This window comes from Lissotriton vulgaris, chromosome 6 (assembly GCF_964263255.1).
Source record: "Lissotriton vulgaris chromosome 6, aLisVul1.2, whole genome shotgun sequence".
In the NCBI taxonomy this organism is placed as follows: Eukaryota; Metazoa; Chordata; class Amphibia; order Caudata; family Salamandridae; genus Lissotriton; species Lissotriton vulgaris.
Window position 1 is genome coordinate 1,677,353,590 of NC_141694.1, and position 20,948 is coordinate 1,677,374,537.

General features: G+C 45.6%; 1 protein-coding gene across 2 annotated transcripts; it reads left to right on the forward strand.

The window, feature by feature from the left end:
- The first annotated feature begins 3,650 nt into the window (after positions 1 to 3,650).
- ATF3 (activating transcription factor 3) lies at positions 3,651 to 20,400 on the forward strand. Of its 2 annotated transcripts, none has more exons than XM_086927856.1 (4): positions 3,651 to 3,915; positions 13,566 to 13,809; positions 16,490 to 16,597; positions 18,085 to 20,400. In XM_086927856.1, the coding sequence occupies exons 1-4, from the start codon at positions 3,698 to 3,700 to the stop codon at positions 18,280 to 18,282; spliced, it is 768 nt and encodes a 255-aa protein (XP_086783982.1). In that variant the 5' UTR covers positions 3,651 to 3,697; the 3' UTR covers positions 18,283 to 20,400. The 2 variants fall into 2 exon arrangements, with proteins under 2 accessions (XP_086783982.1, XP_086783983.1); XM_086927857.1 differs by having other exon boundaries at positions 3,718 to 3,915; positions 13,566 to 13,689.
- Positions 20,401 to 20,948: the final 548 nt, after the last annotated feature.

Below are 20,948 nucleotides of genomic sequence, written 5' to 3' on the forward strand. Positions count from 1 at the left end.
CTGATTGGAATTAGAATGTTCAGTTTTTGTTTACCTTTCATCAATGCAAAGTTGATTATAACTTAACAAAATGTAAAGCTCTGAACTGTGTTTTGGGGTCTGCCATTATCTAAATGCATGGTTTTGTGTAAAATCTAATTAACTGCAGGGAAGGAAATCAGAGTAAGACTAGACCTCCTATCCGAAAAAATCTATATTTCACAGGAAACATGTCATTTGGGGGACATATGAAAATAGTTCACAGGTATGACATCATCTGTGAGAAATACTAAGTTGTATACCACTGCATTTTGTGCAATAAAAGCAAGTTTTGGGCTGATGAATCTAATGATGACATCCATACTTCAGACGGACCTGAGACATCAGCAGCACAAACCTAAATATTACTTCACTTTGACTATAGTTTTTCACAGTATATATATATATATATATATATATATATATATATATATATATACACGCACAATGGCAGTAAAAAATAAAATGTGGCCCACTAACTCCTTTTTTAGAGCAACTGCAGTAATACAAACACATACATACATTTATCGTTACAGTGCAAAAATCTAGTTTCAATTTCTTTATAGTACAGCAAACTGATCATCCTTATCCAAGATGGCACCTCCCAGAGAAACTCCCAGCTCTGTAGGCCCTTCTCCCTTTCAACGTTCCTTATCCAAAATGGCGACTACACTCGCACGGATAAAACCACGACAGTCCCGCTACCCGATGTTCTTGCCATTGTGCCTTGGACCGGAGACGCACATCGCTGCAATCTCCCCATGAGACTCCTTAGAGGTAAGCCTATCGTCACCGCACTGAGCATACCCCTGTGCTCTCACCCCTTCCTCTTTTTTACAGGTAGAGGAAAACACCGCTTCTGAGCAAACCACTCACGAGCTACACCTTTTCTCTCCCCCCTCCCCAGAGCTCCTTCAGCAAGGAACCGTCAACCAACGCGGTCACGCTGAACATCCCCTTGGCCCTAAAGGCACACTGCTACACGCAACAACGGACCATGGAATAACTTCCAAGGGCCGCACTCAAAGAAGAAAAGGTAATTGTTATCCTTGGCTTAGCCCCCTTCCTTCTGACTCCACGTGTCCGCCAGCAAGCCCTGACACTAATCCTTTTTCTTTCAGAAGGATTGACCCCCTGCTTGGACCTTTTAATTTTACGGATTCATGAAACACCTCCCATGAATCATGGTAAGGCTGCTTAACCATCTGGCCTTGCTCATCCCCTCACCCCAACCCGTTGCCGTGCAATTACCACGTTTGTATTCACCTTATCATTCAGACCGTCTTCATCCTTTCGCCACCGTTAACTCGACCCCTTCATTACGTACTCACTCGGTCACCCCGAAATTCCCTTACCACCGGTATCACTCTCTCGAACACATGCAAAACCTGTTCTCTTAAGTAATCACTGTACATATCGCATATAAACACCACGCCTCACAAAGCACAACGATAGAACCTTCTAGGCACGTACCAGTCGGGTCTAGGAGCGCACACCTCACTTGGTGCACTAGTACCCCACTCAAACGTTGTTCTATTTATGTTCGTTCACATTCATGGTGGCACTTGATTCTTGCACGAGTTGTTGACATGCTGAAACCAAACCATTACAGTGATTCTGATGGGTCGCTGTCTTCTGTTTTTCCCTCTCTCCCTGTTCTTTATTCCAACAGGCTTCAATGATACACACCAGGCAATTGTATTAATATTAGTCCTGATGATGATCCCTCTAAATTAGGAGCTTGGGATCGACACGTCGACTGTCCTAAACAGTGCCACAAATTGACCATTGTGTGTAATTATTGTGGATATTGTTTAGCAGAGCTTGCTTTACTATAGATTTTGAGTGCAAGCCATCATCGCTCCAAAGTTATTGCCTGATAATTTGTTTGTTTTACACTACTAATTCGTTTTCTTCCCTCACTTCCTTCCTAATGTTGGGTACAGGATTTTGTCCTATTGTAATTGTTTGTGCGTCCATTCTTGCTTCTATTTAAACATTGACTTAAATAAAATTCCTTGTCCGGCTGGGCATTGGATATATATATAGTACTCATCAAAGTCTATATGAATTCTTCCTAAAATCCCTTATTTGCTCAGGACCATTGTTCTCTGGAATAATAATCCATACTTCACACAGACCTGAGACATCAGCAGCACAAACCTAAATATTATTTCACTTTAACCCCTTGCATGCTGATGACGGCCCCCATCCGTCATGCAGAACGGCGCTCGTGTACTGATGACGGCTGGGGGCCATCATACACCCGCCCACTCACGATTTTGCCGCACAGGCACAGAATCGCGGCAGCATGCAAGGGGTTAGCTATAGTTTTTCACAGTATATATATATATATATATATATATATATATATATATATATATATATATATATACGCACAATGGCAGTAAAAAATAAAATGTGGCCCACTAACTCTTTTTTAGAGCAACTGCAGTAATACAAACACATACATACATTTATTGCTACGGTGCAAAAATCTAGTTAGAATGTCTTTATAATACAGCAAACTGAACATGAGAAAAACACTTTTACTGATTCAACGATTGCATATAAAAATTACTTTACGCAAGGAAACAAATTACAAGATTTCTTCCGTGTGATTTTACAATACTGGGATGTACCCCTTGCATCCTAGTTTTGGTTATAGACAGTTTGTTAAAAACAAGTACACATGAAAAATACCACAGAAAATCCATGTGCTGCAGATGAGCAGAATATGAAACGTTATTCCTTACCATTTTTGAGCGAGGGGAAGGACATAATGACTCACTTTGGTGAATCATGGCCCTTCGCACACTGAACAATTATAGTACTTAATGGCTTTATTTTAGCTTTCTCTCACCTGAAATTGCCTCTCTTTCAATAGTAGTCAATGGGGAAAAATATTCCCCCGATTTCTTTTTCAAAATCTCCCACTTTCCTGTTCTAAAATGTTGCCACGTATGATTTTTGCAGGTCACCATTATAGCAAAAATATATATTAATGATTAAAACGAGTTGATATTCGCGATCAGTGGCTTCAGGTGGTATTCTTAGAATGTGGTTTTAAATTTCCTTGGTTTTTCCAGAGAACATTTTACATTGTTCGATGTGCAATGCCCGGCATGCTGCAACTGCAGCCGGTAGAGCCTGTTTGAAACTTCCACTTCATTACAAGTAACAGATATTCAGTGGTAGTGTTTATTGCTTGCCTGCTAGGTATTAAGTGGAACAATGGATTTTGTGAGGGAAAGTTGTTTCAGACTCGGGCAGTAGGGGTTGTGGTGGACCAGGATATATTTTTAAGAGGATGAGTTATAGAGGAAGACTCGGGGGCTGCATCAGCCCGTCTGGTGCCCCAGCAGTCCATGCAGCGCGCGCTCCCCAGCGGTCAGCGGGCGCCCCGGCAGCCTCTCGTGCCAGCGCTAATACGGTCATAGTCCCGACCGTCAGCGCTGCTGCCTCAGAGCGTGGCCACGCAGGCCCCGCCCCCTCAGCCGTGCCCTCGTGCTCCTGTTATGGGGCGGGAGGCGGCGCGCGGCGGGGCGGGGCGGCCTTGCATCATCACCAGCAGCGGCCCCGCCCACGCCAGCTATTAATAGAATTACGTCAATGTTGAAAGCCTCATAGCGATCATTCCAGCAGTGGCCGCTCGCCTCCGCCCGGTATAAAAGGGGTGATGCAACCCGGGCAGGAAGCAAGTACGGCACAGACAGCCGGGGCAGCGCAGGGCACGGAGCACAGAGCCGGCAGCACAGAGCCCGCCGACAGCCGGGGAGGGAGAGCAGGGCACAGGCGGCAGAGCCCGGACGGCACACAGACGTCCCCCGCTTCCCAAGAGTTACTTCTCACTTTCACGTCGGTTTCAGCCCGGAGTCCGCATTCCAGCGGCAGGAGGTGAGTGTCACGCGGCGCTGTACATTATCAAAGGTGGAGGGTGATGATTAGGAGTGAGGATGCGCTGGTCTCAGGGACAGGGGGACTCGACACGTGAGCGAGGGGCAGGGAGGGATGGCTCTGCTGTCACAGGGAGTTGCGGTGCACACTGGCATGCTCCGAGGAAGCTCTGGCCATTCATTACTTTTTGAACGCCAGAGTATTCCCGCGCCCAGCGTCGCTGCGATGTCTATCATGCGAGCGCATCAGCAGTTCTCAGCAACAAACTCGTAGCAGTCGGACTTCGTGTGTACTAACACTTTCTCATCATATAGTGATGTGATCGGAGTTGACAGGACACACACCCTCCGATGTAGGGACATGTCCTTAAGGGAAGTAATGTACGAAGAGACGCTGACTATCTTGTAGGGTTTGGAAGGTCTGATGAGGCTTTGGGGTACTAATTGCTATTAACAAAGTCTGATCGTCTTAGGGGGCACCGCGCTGTAACTGCCAGGCTCTCTCGTATGGATGTGGGGTTTTTATTTTTTTATTTTTTATTTTATACGTTTTTATATAGCACGGACTTTACCCGAAAGTGTCAGAGCGCTCCACAATAGGAACAGTAACGTTACATGAGTAGAAAATTACAAGTGGGCATGTTACAAAAGCAAACAAAATACAATAAGAGGTTTACACACTGGTACTTCGCGCCGCGATGGGGGCTGTCAGCGGTCCTGTTTTGAAGGGTCCTGGAGATGGGTCGGGGGCGGGGCACCCCAGCATTTGTTAGCAGTAAGTACTCCGGGCAGACGAGCGATCCCCAACATCCTCCATCCCCCGGGACACCTCAGGAAGTCAGGGAGGGCTCGGAGGCCAGGGAGGGCTGGGAGACCCGTGGTGCTGCTGTCAGCCGCCCCCGCTCCAGCGCCGGTCTGTAGGCGGCGGGGGCGGCTGATGAAACTGCTTAGTAACACTTCCTTCGAACTATTCCTCCTTATCCCGGGTGGGGGCGCAGAGAGGAGTCCTGACCCCTCCCGGAGATGGGCTCCATCGGCGTACATGACAGCAGCTTGCCTTTTATTTACTTCTTTCTACTGCAGTTTTTGACACTTCGTAACTTTAGAAATAACACGTGCTACGCTCGCATGCCCAGCGTTGTGGTAGGCACATATCCGCCTTGGAAGGATGAAAAGCGGAGTCTCGCGACCCAGCAGCGAGCACCTAACTCACCGAGATAGCTTATGCCTCTTCCCTTTCCTACTTTTAACCGTTCTTATTTTTGTATTGGGGTATTTGGGGGAAGGGGCACTATTTATTGCGGAGATTGTATTGTTGGAACCCCCAGTCTAGAAGTAGTCTCCTCTGGTGACGCCACCGGCACCGCCTCATCATTTCCTTTATCCAACGAATGCCGCGTGCATCTCAGAGGGTGCACGGCATGTTTTGTTTTCAAAAGCTCTTAGCGCTGAGAGCCCAGGGGTAGGGTTCGACACTACTCCCAGCTCTCGGCCAGTGCTTCCCTCTCCTTATTGTCCCGTCACGCAGTTTTCCCTTCTGTGCCAAGCTCTGCGAGCGCTGTTGCTAAATCATTGCCCAACGGAGCTGCGAGCCGCTGACAGGAGCTGCGAGCCGCTGACGCCAGAGTTAGTTCGCCCGCTGCACTTCCTGGAGGGGTCCGGGGGACTCGTCCCAGAGAAGCAGGGCTCTGAACTCTCACCACGCAGGGATAGAGAGTCCATGTTTAACTGAAGCAGGGCTCTAAAACACGCTGCAGGTCATGAACTGAAACAGGGCTCTGTGACCTCTCACCCGAGGGTCATGAACCTACAAACCAGTGTCAGTTGGGCTTTGTCACCCCACACAAGCAGGTATGAAAGGGTGGAAGGAGGGCACTCTCCACCCAGGGCTTATGAAATCATTGACACTCCGGGGTCATGAATACACAATCCAGAGTGAGACGGACTTTGTGTCCTCTTACCTCTCCCCTCATGCACTTTTGCACCAATGTAAAGTAGGGCACTGTGACCTCTTCTCTGGGGTCCATGAACTTGTTGAGCAGTGTGAAGTGGGCAGGGCTTTAGGTGGGATGAAAAAACTGGGGGGGTCTCTCAAGGGGGCGTGGCTAATGTAATTAAGGGCGTGGCTTGAAAACACGTAAGCTAAAAGTTTGTGCTTAGCATAGTGTGCCGCCCCACTGGTATTTTGTTGTTTCTGTCATTGAATCCAGATATATGATACAACAAGACAGCAGACAATTCTGGGCTGTAATAAATCACCCTTATTTCTCAGATTCTCCAAATTTAGATACCGATTGTGTAATACCCGATGAGAAGTGGCTGGCCCACTTTAGCTCTGTGTATGGTGAGTCTGGTGCCTGCTCGCCTCCACAAAAGGGTGTAGGCTCTGTGGCCACTCCTATACAATTCAACAGCGGGGAAGTGGAAAAAGCAATCTGTGCCACATCAAAAAATAAAGCCCCCGGCCCTGACGGGGTTCCAGCTGATTTTTATTTACACTCTCCCAAACTCTGGGCTGGTATCCTGGCTAAAGTGTTTTCAGCCGCAAACACCGCCCCCCCCCCAAATACATGGGCTACGTCCACCATAGTGCCTATATTTAAAAAGGGTAGAAGGGATGACCCAGGGTGCTACCGGCCCATTTCTCTCCTGGACTCTGCTATTAAGATCCTGGGCAGAGTCCTTTTAGTGAGATTAAGAGATAGCTTGGAGGACTGCGGTGGCCTGGCTGACATACAGTATGGCTTCAGGGAAAAAAGGGGCACGCTAGAGCAGTGCTCAAACCTGCACCTTCTGATTTCCAAGTATACGGTGGCCAAGGAGGGGACCCTGTATTTAGCATTTATGGACCTCTCCTCGGCCTTCGACTTGGTCAACAGAACGAAACTCTGGGAAATCCTAATTAATATGGGAATTGACGCCGACTTGGTGGCTTTTATAGCTTCTTTGCATCAGGACTTATTCGCTGCTGTAAGAGTAACCAAAGAGGGAAGATGCACGTCGAGATTTAGATCACTACGGGGCGTTAGGCAGGGATGCATATTGGCCCCCCTGTTGTTTACCATCTATATAAATGACCTAGACAAGTATTTACTTGAGGCAGCATGTGACGTACCGCGTGTAGGAGAAGTCAAGATCCCTGCTCTCTTATACGCGGACGATGCTGTACTCATTGCACGCACAGGGGTATGTCTCCAAAAATTGTTGGATGCGTTTGGGTCCTTTATGGACCGACTGGATCTGAAGGTTAATGCATCCAAATCGCACACCATGGTTGTAGGGTTACAAGGGAAAAGCGGCAAGAGAGGAACTAAAACCTTCTTCTGTAGAGGGGAGATTGTGTCAGGAGTCCCCGTGTTTCCATACCTGGGCGTGCTTTTCGATAGCAGGGGTACCTGGGGCCCACAGATACGTGCAAAAAGCCTAGCGGTTACAAGAACATCCAGGGCCATCTTAAGTTTTGCCAAAAGGCTGGGACATAGACCCATGAAGGCAATCATCCAGGTTTACAACAGTAAATCCCTTCCCGTGGCTCTGTATGGCGCCTCCCTATGGGGCTACGCACGACTAGAAGAAATCCAGGTAGCCGAAAATAGCTTTTTACGTTCAGTCCTGTCCCTCCCCCAATCCTCCCCGGTTTTTTCCATTCACACAGAACTTGGTTTGGAATACATCCAGGACAAACTGAGATTGGCCCCATTAATATACTGGCTAAAGTCTTGGTCAAACCCTGAACTTCTGTTAAATCACATGATTATGAGGGATGTGATGAGTTTAGAGCACAGTCAAAAGATACCATGGATGGCGTATTTGTTCAAATCTTTTAATGAATTAGGACGACCAGATCTATTCACCTCTCCCTCGTGTATCACAAAGCAGGATGTGACCGCTATAAAAAAACAGTTTTTGTCTAGGGCATACATGTTGCGAGAAGAAGTCGAATTATCAAAACCATCTGTTCGAATGCATTATTTGTCACTCCAGTCACCTGCAATTGAACCCTATTTATGTTTTGTCACTAACCCGTTCCATAGATTTTTGTTAACAAAATTCAGATTCAACACTATTCATTTTTATTTAGGCCATTTTAATACTTGGATGAAACCTGAGTTAGCTCCCCCATGCACCTGTGACAATTTTTCTGTTCAGGACAGTTTACATTTTGTTATGTTTTGCGACTTCTTCTCCGACCAAAGGAAAAAATACCTGCTACCAGTCTTAAGAGATGCGGGCTTCTCCCAGGTGAGACCAGCCATGTTATATTTGAAATCAATGGGTAACATCTGTATCACTTTCGCCATGGCCAATTTCCTTGTGGCAGCAACCAGAGCTAGAAGGGGTATGATTTTGGAAATTTGACGTACATAACGTGTTTCTTAAAATATTTTAACGTACTGATTTTTCGTCTAATTAACTTGCTCATAAATGAAATTGTTTAATTCCTTTTTAAATTGTAAATAATACTGTTTTTATGTACTTTGTATGATTTTAACAAATCGAATAAAGTTAATTTGACTGACTGACTGACTGATACAACAAGTGACATCATACTTACAGCAAGTCAGGACTATTGGCTTTGTCAATGGTTGTTAGTTGCGTAAGAAAAATAAGCAGCAACTGTGGCATGTATATAATATTGAAACAGCTTCCACATAAAGCCCAGGTGACACTACGACAATGCTGCTGCTCCTTAGTTCTGAAAAGAGAAGAGAAATCCAGAGAGCAACTGACTCTCTTTAAAGGATTTCCCTTTCCCTATAACGCTAGAAAAAAACGCCCCCCATGCCACGGCACAAAACAGAGCCCGATAGAGACCCGTTTTGAGGCCTCCTTAAAAAAACTGCTGGTGCTCAGACCCAGTGAGACCCGGCCCACTTAAAGCCCTGGAAGTGGGACACTACCACTTCTTGCTCAGGGTCATGAACTAATTGACCCGAATAAAGCTCAGCTCCCTGTCCTCTTAACTCAGGATCATTAGTTCACAGACCCGGTTGAAGCTCAGTTCTTGTACCGCTGGCCCCAGGGTCCATGAACTCACTGCCAGAGTGAAGTAGTGTTCTGTGACTCTCGCCCGGGGGCCATGGACCCGTAAACCAGTGTGAGGAGGGCTCTGTGACCTTTCACCCTTAAAACCATGATCGATTGAACCAGAGTGAAGTAGGGCTCTGTGACCTCTGTCTAGGGCCCGCCAACTGGGTCACCACTGTGAAGTAGAGTGCAGTCACCTCTTAACTCAGGGTAACAAAATCATTGACCTGAAAGTAGCAGACCAGTGTCCGCTCAACTCGTTGTCATGAATTCATAAACCAGGTTGAAGCAGGGTCCCCATTCCTCTGCTTCATAGTCAATGGGGTCACTGGCTAGACCGAAACAGGGCTCTGTAATCTCTCGGCCTGGGGTCATTATGACCCTGGAGGTAATGTGTTCCGGCCCCCCCACCCTCCGGCACGAGACTAGTTAGGTGACAGACAACTTACAGGACTGCATGGTAGGAGTTGGCTTAGAGTTGAGGTGCATCACTTGCAGGGGTCTTTGTCGGCCAGAGCATCCTTCGGTACTCTGTATGGCCAAACACTGGGCATGTTGCTGTTTTTATGTCTTGTCCTAGCCACTCCCCCATTCTAACTGTTGACTGATGTTTCAGCTACACGGGCGGTCTCTGTCAAACCTGACCAGGAACTCCTCACTGACAAGTTCTGGCAAGAAACCCATCACTTCTCCATCCTCTAGTGCCGTCTGTCTAGACAAATAGCCTATCTCCATCTTTTGGTTCGGCCAGCTGTCCATCTCTGGCTTTCACTTGTTTGTATCAAACACAGACAAAAGGCGATGAGAGGAATGCTTGCAATACGTCTGACTACTGGCAATCACTTGGGGTAGCATTCAACCCCATCGTTCTTTTGCCCACTATGCCACCTTAGTGTGGGCCCAGCCATATTCGAATCAGTTCTTGACCCTGCTCCAATAGGGGCACTTCAGCTCGAAGTGTCAGGTCAGACATGTGTCCAATGCTCACTGTGCCACCGGTCCCAAGCTACACCCAACTGAAGAGCCCCAGTGAGGGTGAAACCGATTTTGGGGTGTGCTTGGTCTGACAGTTTAGGCTCGACCGTTCCTTTTGGAGCAAGGTCGAGGCTGTTTGCAAATGGCTGGATCCAAACTAAGGTGACTTGGTGGGCAAATGAATGATGTGGAAGAGTTTTACCTCAAGCTATTGCCAGTGATTAGACTTATCGCAAGCATTCTTCCCATTGCCTTTTGATGTATTGCTTCGTGGACTGAAACACATGCCATGGTCGGCCTTAAACACTGTAGAACCACTCTAAAGGTCTCCCCAGTTACAACATGCACAGTGTCCCAGAGTACTGCGCTTGAAAGTCGTCGGTGCAGCAGTGAGGTTGCAAACAGAAGCACGGTCGAGGTTGGGAGAAGGGATCAGTCTTTAGGTTTGAAGGTGGCTCAAATGGGCTTACGGGCATTCCTAAATGCTTGAGGGATGCACTGAGTCTGTGATGTAGAGAGTTGTTGGCCAGTCTTGGAAAAGGTTAGATTTCCTCTACTCTCTTCGTGATGCTTGGGAAGCCTGACCTAGAGGAGCTGCAAGTTGCACAGACACACACTGATAATACATAGTTGCTCTCTGAGATCCGGCTCTAAAGTCCCGTTGGTGGTTGCTCTTAAACTTGCTAAAGGGGGAAGAGCTTTCGGCGTAATTTTATCCCACTTGAGACCAGGGCGTCCCTCTACTGTTAAAGTTCAGTAAAGTGCTCACAATGTGGCTGTTCAAGGGATAAGTTAACCTGCACCTTGAACATTACCATGTCTCTACTGTAGCACCAAGAGGCTCCTTTGGAGTGATAGCTGCACTCTAGAAATGCCCTAGAAGAATGCAATTTTGTTGACGAGGTAATATAGCTTGTGTGAGGGTGGGTTCTTTTTCTGATATATGGACTACTAGACTCCTTGGCATGTGTTTTATTATTTAAATTGATCAGTGACCCTGTCGCCCTAAACTATAAGGCTTCCTAGCCCTGTGAAAAGGCATCAGTTAATAAGCGGGTAGAAGGAAATTGCTTTCTCTGTCCGCCTAGAACCTTGTTCACTCGCTAGGAAGTGCTTTATGATTCATTCATACACTCCACACCCATCCTTAACCAGCAGTAATCCTGTCAGACGGGGTACAAAAGAATATCATATGCTGTTAGTTTTGGACTAACATTACAAGACACTGCAATCAAATCATCCAGATTAGAGTCTTAACATGAGAAGGTTGGCTGTCCAAGCCCCAGAAAGAGTTAAAGAGGTCATGCTTACCTTGTGTGTGATTCATGTTGAATCCCTCACTGATACGACAGAAAGGTGGGGATTCTCTCACACCAGAGTCAATCTCTTTCCAGACTTGCACGGTGATGGGCAACGTTCCTCACACCACAGTGGAATTGGCCTATCTGCGACTTCTACACCTGAGTAACGTGAACTTTACTGTGTGGTTTAGTGTTATTGCAGAGAAAGTGGCATAGAAAACGTCCACCTGCCCCTAGCAATATTTGTAAGCCTTGGTGGAGTTCGCGGAGTTCCGCGTAAAAACCTCCGCCGCGCTACGAGGAGCCCCGCAAGCAGTGCAGTGCGTTAGATATATGCCGTTTGCAGTGATTTTCAGTAACTGGTGTTTGCCCGCACTGTCCAATCATCATGAACGGCACCATGCATAGCACAAGCAGGCGCTGCTTCCTTTCTGCTACTCAAGTAGATGGTTTACTCACGTGGCAGGTTTCTCAACGCGAACAGACGGTTTCTCAACACGAGTGGTTGCGACCACTTGCAATGAGAAATCTGACCACCTGCATTGAAAAATCTCGCCGTGAGGTGTATTTTCCTCGCTCGCTAACTTGACGATGACGACCGCGCGCAAGTTCAAAAACTCAGCTCCGTGTTGCTGAGTTTTCTGGAACACCGCGTAACACGGAGTGCATAAAACTCTGCAAACTCTGTGAGTGGAGTTCACAGCCCAGGCTTACATTTTTGGTTAGAGTCCATGGCAGCTAAACGTGTGCTGTTGAGTCCAGGAAGGTTTTTTGGTAGAAGCTAATGATTCCCTGGCGAGCTATTGTGCAAGCTTCCAACAAAGCCTGAATGGGAAGTTGTGCTTGTGATATTACACGCCTATGTTGGTTTTATTGATGTACACTGTTAAGGTGGCTTGCCTGTGGTTTTTATGTCATTGAACTTGTCAAATCTAATTTCGAACGGTAATGAATGATTCGCTGTGAATGCAACCTGTGTATGTGCACCTCAGTAACTACATGCCATGCTTCAGGGCCGCCCTTAGCTAGCACTCCCCCCCCCCCCCCCCCCTACTGTAAAGGTAGAGTCCAGAAAGGTAGAGTCCAGATTGAACTAGCACGCAACCAGCAACAAAGTACGGGTCATTCCTGGGGCAGAGTATACATCAGAAGTTCAGAGCAGCATTTCGACATGTAAAAGCATGTCCTGCCTGTGAGTGCGGCAAGTCATGATGAAACCGACCGTCAAGCTCCGGTGAGTCACCGCCACGTGCGCACCCTTTCTGCTGACTCACTCGCGGGGTAAACATGCAGAGTCACCGGCGCCGTCTCCTGCAGCTGACCGAGGCCCGCACCTTTCAGAGGGAAACTCCGCGCTGTCTGGGGCAGGGGAACGGGTGATTCCAGGGCTGGGTGAGTCACAGCACGGCTGCGAGGTGCCCACAGAAACACTACCTGTCTACAGGCATGGCAGGCTGTAGTGTGAGCTCTGCTTGCCCCTACGCTACCACAGTGGTTGTTATCTTTCCGTGGTGTTGCCCCGAGGCTCCGAGCTGCCTCACAGTGCGATGCCACCGCAGATAAAAGCTGAGCGCATCTTTCACGGCCCTACATTAACGATTAGCAGTACTCCTAACTCCAACCATAGCACCAAGCCAGACCCATTCCCTAAGTCATAACTATCTCTCACCTTACTCCTGCCTTTAGCCCCAGAACAAGCCCTTTGCAGCACCATGGACCTAATTATTTGTTTCTTTTTTTAAACTAATTTCGAAATAAAAACTTTGTGTAATGTGTTTTGGTTTTCGTTGCCGCTAACATTTATTTATTTGTAAATTGTAGCAAAATAAAAAACGTTTCTAGTTTAAATGGAGCAAAGGTTAACTGGTCCCCATTCAGCTACAGGTTGCTTTATTCAAGTGTTTAACTGGTACTATTTTTTTTAACAGAATAATATTGACGTCTGTTAAAATGACATAAGTGTGAAATTATACTGCCACAGATTGTGTTCCATTGTGAGGTGTATATATACCTTTTCTTTCCACATAATATGATCCTCCATTGCCACATAATTCCAATTTTACATTTCATTGTCTGGCATCAAGGGTCTTTACTGCCTGAGAGCGCGTTGCCATTTGGGCATTATATTTCGGGGGGCATACGGTATATTGGTACAATGTGCCCTTTTGTGTGGACAGGCATGTCTGTCTCTTTCTATCCCCTTGCTCAGTCCCCAGTGTAGTCTTTTCATTGGTTTCACTTCTCCACTGGAAGGAATGCCACTGACACTCCTCCTCAGAAATTGAACAGATTGCAAATAAATCTACATGGATGGCTTTCATTTACAGTGTGTTTTTTTGTCTTGCAGCAAAATGATGCTCCAGCATCCTGGCCAGAGTTCTGCAGCAGAAGTCAGTGCATCCGCCCTTGTGCCTTGTTTATCCCCCACCATGTCGTTTGGATTTGAGGATTTTACCAATCTAACACCCTTGGTAAGGGAAGAGCTGAGATTTGCAATCCAAAACCGGTGTCTGTCCACTAGAGTCGAGTCCGCCCTGGATACGGTGACGGTATCAGAAAGCTCGATGGACACGCCCTTTCTAAAAACAGAGGTACATCAACACTCCTCATTGTGTCTGAGTGATAAGAGATGTGGATTAGATTAGATGTATGTGATTTATCTGACTCTGATCACCTGTTTCTTCTAAGCTTACTTCTTTAATGACCTTGAATGTTTGTAGTGCACTGGATGGCACCTTTCACTATAAGATCATTAACCTTTTAAAAAAAAAAAAAAAAGAGATTCGAGTGCTGGTGGAATAATTGGCTCACATTTCCCAAAGACCAAGAATCTTTTTGGATTCTCAGTCCCTAATAGGATACATTCCCCGAAGCACATGCGCTGTTTTGAGGAAAGTAGCATCTTGGGCTACCATTTCCTATGAGATGAAGAAGAGCCAATGACTGCAAAGTCCTCTGAAGGGCTGTATGTTATTGGGCCAGGATGGCAAATCTTGGGATTTGCCCTCCTCTGAGATTCAGTAGAATCTTGAATTCAGATTCCCTTGGGGTTCATTAGAATATTGCGCTTGACGTGCCCAAGTTGTCTGGAATCTTCTCCTATGGTATGCTGTGAGATTCAGAAGAATCCTGGGTTGCCCATGGCATCCCCTTGACTAGAAGCTTCAGACACATCATCTCCTGAGGGTCAGTACAAATTTTACCCAGGATTTCCCAACAACCATTAGGATATTGGCTAAAAAGTCCCAGCAATACATTAAAACTTGGCACTACAAATTCCCCTGAGATGTAGTAACATATTGGGCTATAAAACCCCCTGGTGTACACCAGAGCCTTGCATTAGGATTTTTCCAGAAGGTTCTGAACGTTAGACAAGGTTTAAGATTAGGTAGAATCCTGGTCAAGGTTCTTATATAATAGTCAATTGAAAAAGAACGTTGGTAATTGTACTTTTCCAAGTAGTGATAATTGGTGCTACTGCAACCCAGAACTTTCAAAGTAAGACCACCATATATAAATTAATATTACAAATTGCTTATTTCTCCAGTGTATTTTGTGAAGCCTAATGCAAACTCAGGAAAGTCATTTTTAGAAGGCCGCATCACAGGGGCTACATTTTTAGAGACCTTCTCTCTACTTCTCAAATTGTGTATAAAGCACATCAGTTGACTTCCCCCCTCACTAAAACAACTGTTTATTTCCTTCTACAAGAGAAAACATAACTGGTTCCTGAGTTTCAATGCTTCCCACCACTTAGCCCTTGTAGTACAATTTTCTGTGGGTAAAATGGATGTCAAAGCACATAGTCAGCAAAGGGACATAGAGATGGTGTCATCTTAATGAAACCGGGGGTCTACATGAAATATCACATATCTCCAGAGTAAGGAAGGCGCTAGGAAATAAGAGGTCCGAAGGTTTGCATAATTAGGAACTACTGCTCTCATTACGATGGCAGACGGACGAGCATCTGACCGCCATTGCCGCTGACAGGTGTCCGTCCTACAATAAGTTGGCAGTTCCACATGCCCAATTATGATCGGACCACCCTGCACTCCTACTTTGGCTTGCGCTGCGGCCCAGGAAAAGGGACGTAGCACAAACTGTAGCAGGAAAAGTCATTTTGTTCATATCCACGCAATGTGTGCCAGGTATGTGGTGCTTGGCACACAGTGCATGGATATGTGTGGGGGCACTACATATAGCCCATGGTGGAAGGGGCTCCTGCTTGGGGCCCCTAAAGTCCCTTTCCGGCTGCCTTTCCATGGTGGTGGGACCGCCATGAAAAGGCAGTTGGAAAGGGACATCCTAATCCCTACGAACCTCATGTTAGGGATAGGAGTCCGACCGCCGCCCCGGCAGGATCCTTGATCCTGTCAGAGGAGGCGGTCCGTCCCCTAGACCTCTGCGGTCCAACTATCCATATCATTTTGCTGTGTTCGAAGCAATGGCCTGGATGTTGGTGGGACAGCCACCGGCCTGTCATTGGTGGTCCCATCAACATCCAAATGAGGACCTACATTTTACATCAACTCCACAAGTGTTTAAAGAGTGTAGCTTGTCTACTTGTTTACCAGCAAGAACTAAAGCTCTGTCCTAAGCAAAGTACAGGCTGCTTGAATTTAAACTACTTTCTTAGATTAGATGAACTGTGATCTAGGAGCTTACAGTAAATGAGTGAGCAAAAATTCCTATAGAGCATGAATGTCTTACATAGATTCGAGACATCTGTTTCCTTGCCAGAGGTTCAGGATATCCACATAAAATGTATTTATATAAGTTAATCTAAATAGAACTCATTTACATAGTGATTATTCTGAAGATGTATGTATGTGTGTTCTTATATAGCGCCCGACTTACCCTAGGGCAACCCGTCCTGGCTTTTCCCTGTAAGATAACCCATACTGGGCATCCCCAAGGTGAAAGCCAGGCATCCCGCTGCGGGGGGCCGTTGTGGAGATTAAGCAAGCTAATGCCCAGAGTTGCAGAGTGTGAACCCGTGATTAGAGTGGGCACCGAAGCGAGAATTATCGAGTCCGTGGACAATTGGGCTCAAGACCCTGCCGCGTCGGAAATTGAACCCTGGTCCCGGGTCTGACCTCTGACATTGCTCCAGCACTCCTAAACTAATGATGGACTTTGCTGTACCTCACAATAACCATAGCCATTGTGGAGATTGAACATACTTAAAAAAAGCATGAAAGTATATTTTAACACAAGACAACCTGCATTTTGAATTACACATATTAATATAATGTACATTCTTTCTGACAGTATGTGCCTGTAGAAGACGAAAGGAAGAGGAGAAGACGAGAGAGGAACAAGGTGGCAGCTGCAAAATGCAGAAACAAAAAGAAAGAAAAGACGGACTGTTTGCAGAAAGTAAGTATCTGCTGTGAAATGCTCCTTTCCTATACTGTTCCTAGAGTCAAGAGATCCCCGGCCATTGCTGGGTCATTTAGAACCGTGCACCGGGCTTAACATTGGTGCAAATCGTATTTGCACCTCTTTCAACACTAGCTACCATTTGAAGATGTTGGTCATTTTGCTCACTTTTTGTGTTTCCCTGGAAAATATCACCCAGGTTCCACCTTGTAGTAATGATCATGCTGGGGTAAATAAAAGTCCCTTTTTGTTAAGTGTTCTAGCCTTTACTTTGGACAGATTGATGCAGTACACCTTTTCTGTAATGCCCTTCAGAGTCAAGGCATTTGCATCTGTAGGGTCAGAGGGTGAGGTTTTTTCCATTGCTGTCAATAAAAGATCAGCATGGCCCAGAGGATGGTGGAATAATAAAATAAACCTCATGGTATCTGAGTATCGAATAATAAAATAAACCTCACACTATTCGAGAAGACCTGAGATGAGCAAGGCTGCTGTGCCTTGCCTCGGAGAGAGCATCTGCTGATGTTGACTTCCTGAGCTTTACGCTTGATGCCATGGATGGCGTTTTACTTCAGTTTACTTGTACATCCTCAGTGGTACAGCCCATGACGATGGACTGGGTGTGTAGTTAATCTATTGCAGTAACCCTAATTTCAAAAATATTAGTGAGAAGATAATGTTTGTCATCACGCTACATGTTTGTGTCTAACATTCCTGCTGGGGTATTGATTCAAAGTTTGCACGGTCATGTTGATGGTCCTTAGTGGCATGTTTGTGGGGCAGAGTAGGTTAGATCTCACCCTGGGAGGAAAACTTGAATACTCGTGGACTTGATGCAGGTACAGCCTGCTGTTCCACTCTTAAACATGTATCCAAACCCTGCTCAGTTTACAACAATTACATCTTGCTATCAATTTAAAGTAGATTAGGAAGTGTGGAATGTCTTGGCTTTGTTGTACTTTGGCGCCAAGAATATATGGGGTGGACTGGGTGTGTGTACAGACACCCAGTTGACCTCACATATTCTCGACGCCCTCACATAAATACCTCTCATCATACAGCAAACAAAAAGATCTCTGCTACTGCGACCCTTTGTGGGGCCCATATGGCATTGAAGTGCTGGCCCTACAAGGAGCAAGTCTGATAATGAAGCATCACATCCCCAGGGATGTGTGAGGGCACCGCGAAATAACCCTTGGGATTTCCATTTCTCCATCCTCCCTTTTCTCTCTGCTTTCTGAGAGGATCAGTACCTCCACTGCTTGTTTTACACAAAATTGTACCTAGATTAAAGGCCAATTTGCATGTGTTGGGGGTCATATATAGTAGAGGCACAAAAGAGGATTAAAAATGTATTGCACAAAAATTGTCATGTAACAGAAGGGGAAGGTGACCCGAGCTTTCAGACTAGGCATGAATTGAGTTGATTGGTGTAACATGCTAAACATGCCTCTGTACTAAAATTCACTCTTCTTTGCCAACAGGAGTCTGAAAAACTGGAATCCATCAACGCCGAATTGAAAGCCCAAATTGAAGATTTAAAGAATGAGAAACAACGTCTCATATACATGCTTAATCTCCACCGACCCACGTGCATTGTTCGTGCCCAGAACGGACGGACACCGGAGGATGAGCGGAATCTTTTCATCCAGCAGATTAAAGAAGGCACATTGCAGAGTTAATCTGAAGGCTACAAGAGTTTCTCAAAGTCCACTGTATGAAATGCACCAAAAAAGGGGCCTACAGTCCTTAGGGTTGTGACTTGTAAGTGCAGCCTCCACGCACTGCTTGTGGCGTAACTTAGGATAGAGGAGCATCCATCAGGCATTGAAGATTGCCCTTGCTTGGAATAGACTTTGGAGCCCAACTGTTTGAACATCAAGCAGAAGTCCTTTCCCACTAGCACATGGTGGCGTAGACGTGCTTCTCCTGGTATCCACTGCCCAGGCTTTGTTTTGGGTCTCTACTTGTTAACTTCTACTGGTTGTGCCGTCTGTAGAAACACTGAGACTTACTTATGTACAGTTGACAAATGAGTGTGCCACGAGGCTTGGTATCCTTCGTAGGAGGCGAAGGCACACGGATGAAGGTGTTTGATGCCACGTGTGTGGCAGAGAGGAGCGGCCTGGCAGAAACCTACTAATGTATTGCCAGGCATGTAGAGTACCACAAAACGCCTTTTCCTTAAAGTTATTCATTTTATGGGGTTTTAGAAATAGCCCACCTTGAGTCTTGAGTCCAGAACGTTTTTGTTGGAGTAACATAGGTGCACATACCTTGATTGGTATTGCTGAGGACACACTGTGCTAAGAAAGTGCCATTTACCACGATGGAAAACACCTCTGTCTCCGCGTCCCATTTATATACATGGACTACATGTAGTATAGACAATTGTGATTTGATGTAAACATTTATCACCAGTCTGTTTTTGAGCGGCTGTGGTGTCTGAGGTTCCCTTTAAGGTTTTTCCCTCTGTAGATGCATAGTCTGTAGGAGTTTCATAATGAAGGATGAAACATGCACTTAGCAAATGTGGGTCGTTTAAACCACCAGTTTATCCGCCAAACACATTTTGAACACAGGTGACATTTATATGGCAAGAACTTTGACTGTTTAAATATTGATGTTTCTGTGAAATCCTCAGATTGCCAAGACATATACAAAGGGTTTTTTTTAGTTTTTTTTTTACAGTTGTCTGTAAAAAAAAATGTTTCACTAAGATTCCAAAGAAGGTAGCACAATAACTAGTTGTGCAACCCAGAAAGCTGAAACGGTATTAATCGTACGTCCTAAGCTACATTTCTTATGTTCTATTTAAATCGTAGACTTTAAACCTGGCTGCATCAGGCTCTGGTTCTCAGCAGTGTCTATATTATTCACTCTCCATGAGCAGGGACTCAGAATGTGGATAGACGTTTGTAATTAAAATATTGCACCTGCAAAGCAGTGCTTTACAATGCAATGCAAAACTAAGGATTAAGCCAGAATTTACCTCAGAAAATGTATTATTTATTGTGCAAATACCAGAACAGTGTACCAACCAGGTATCTATGTAACCCAGTCCAATGTTTTAAATTTTTATATTCTGCAACAGAACATTCAAAATAGCCTTTTCACTGGGTCTGGATATGTGTGTGTGTTTTTTTTGTTGCCAGGCTAAATTAACATTTGCTTCATGTTCTGGGGCCAGTGGCTGCCTGAATATATGATGATGCCTCATGTTTTTTTTCTCTAGGGGCCATAGGAATGTATGGTAAAATGGCACCGAATGCTGGTTGGTCTTTGTTTCATTTTGTCATGTTCCTGATATCATGAAGTACAGCCAAATCCCAGTTTCCTGGAATTGAACGCTGTCCTCTAGAACAAATACACTAGACATTGTTGCTGAACGCTAAGGGCACTGAAATGCCGGTTTCTGTTTCAAGTTAAATATATACTTGCATGATTGCCAATTAAATGTGTTTCTGGTGACGCAGGCGTCATTCAGTATGTGCTTTATTTTTTAGTCCAGAGTTATATATATGTTATTCACTAGCAGGCAAATGTCCATTGCCGTACTGCTACGGCTGCTGTGTGGCGGGGACCTGCTGGTTGGGTTCCTGCGTGAGTGCATGTGTGGGGGAAGTGTTTGTGCCGTGAGCTTCTCTTCCAGACCTACAGAGAGACGACAGTACTGTGAGGAACGCAGCGAGCTGCGTTTATATTTTCAAAGAAAGTTCTGCGAGTCGGAGAAAAGCCTTTGTGTTTTTTTACCTGCAACTTTATTATGTTTTTGATACTTTAATAAACATGTAAACTTATACCTCAAGTTGTTTCATTTGTTCACTTAAAGCACTGACATAATCCTATGGTGATTCCAGGATGCAACACGTGTTCTAAAAAATCACGGCTCCCTGTGAACTTGGGGAATATGGGACCCGGCACAGACCACTGGCACCGAAATAGTGTGTAAAAGGCAGCTTTTATTGAAACAGGTGCACATCACAATTAAAAGGCCCTTGGCCTAATGCCTTACAAAATTACAACCTCACTATACAAGCTGTTACCTATGTTACGCTACCCGCACCCCTAAGGTTCCCCCACACAACATTTAAAACCTGCAATTCAGTACCACCTACTGTGACCTTTTAGCTTTTGAACTTTGACCTTGAACGTTACCCGTTTACCCTTGGTGTGACATTTTAACCTTTGCCTTTGAACTGTCAACCTTAACCTTTACGACTATTAACCTGTAACTAACCTAACCTCTTAAAGCACTTTAAAGATCCTACCTCGTGAACTTGTCTACCCGTTCCCTTTCAGCCTGGATTGCCTCTGTCAATAACAAATAAACTTGGCTAAAACATGC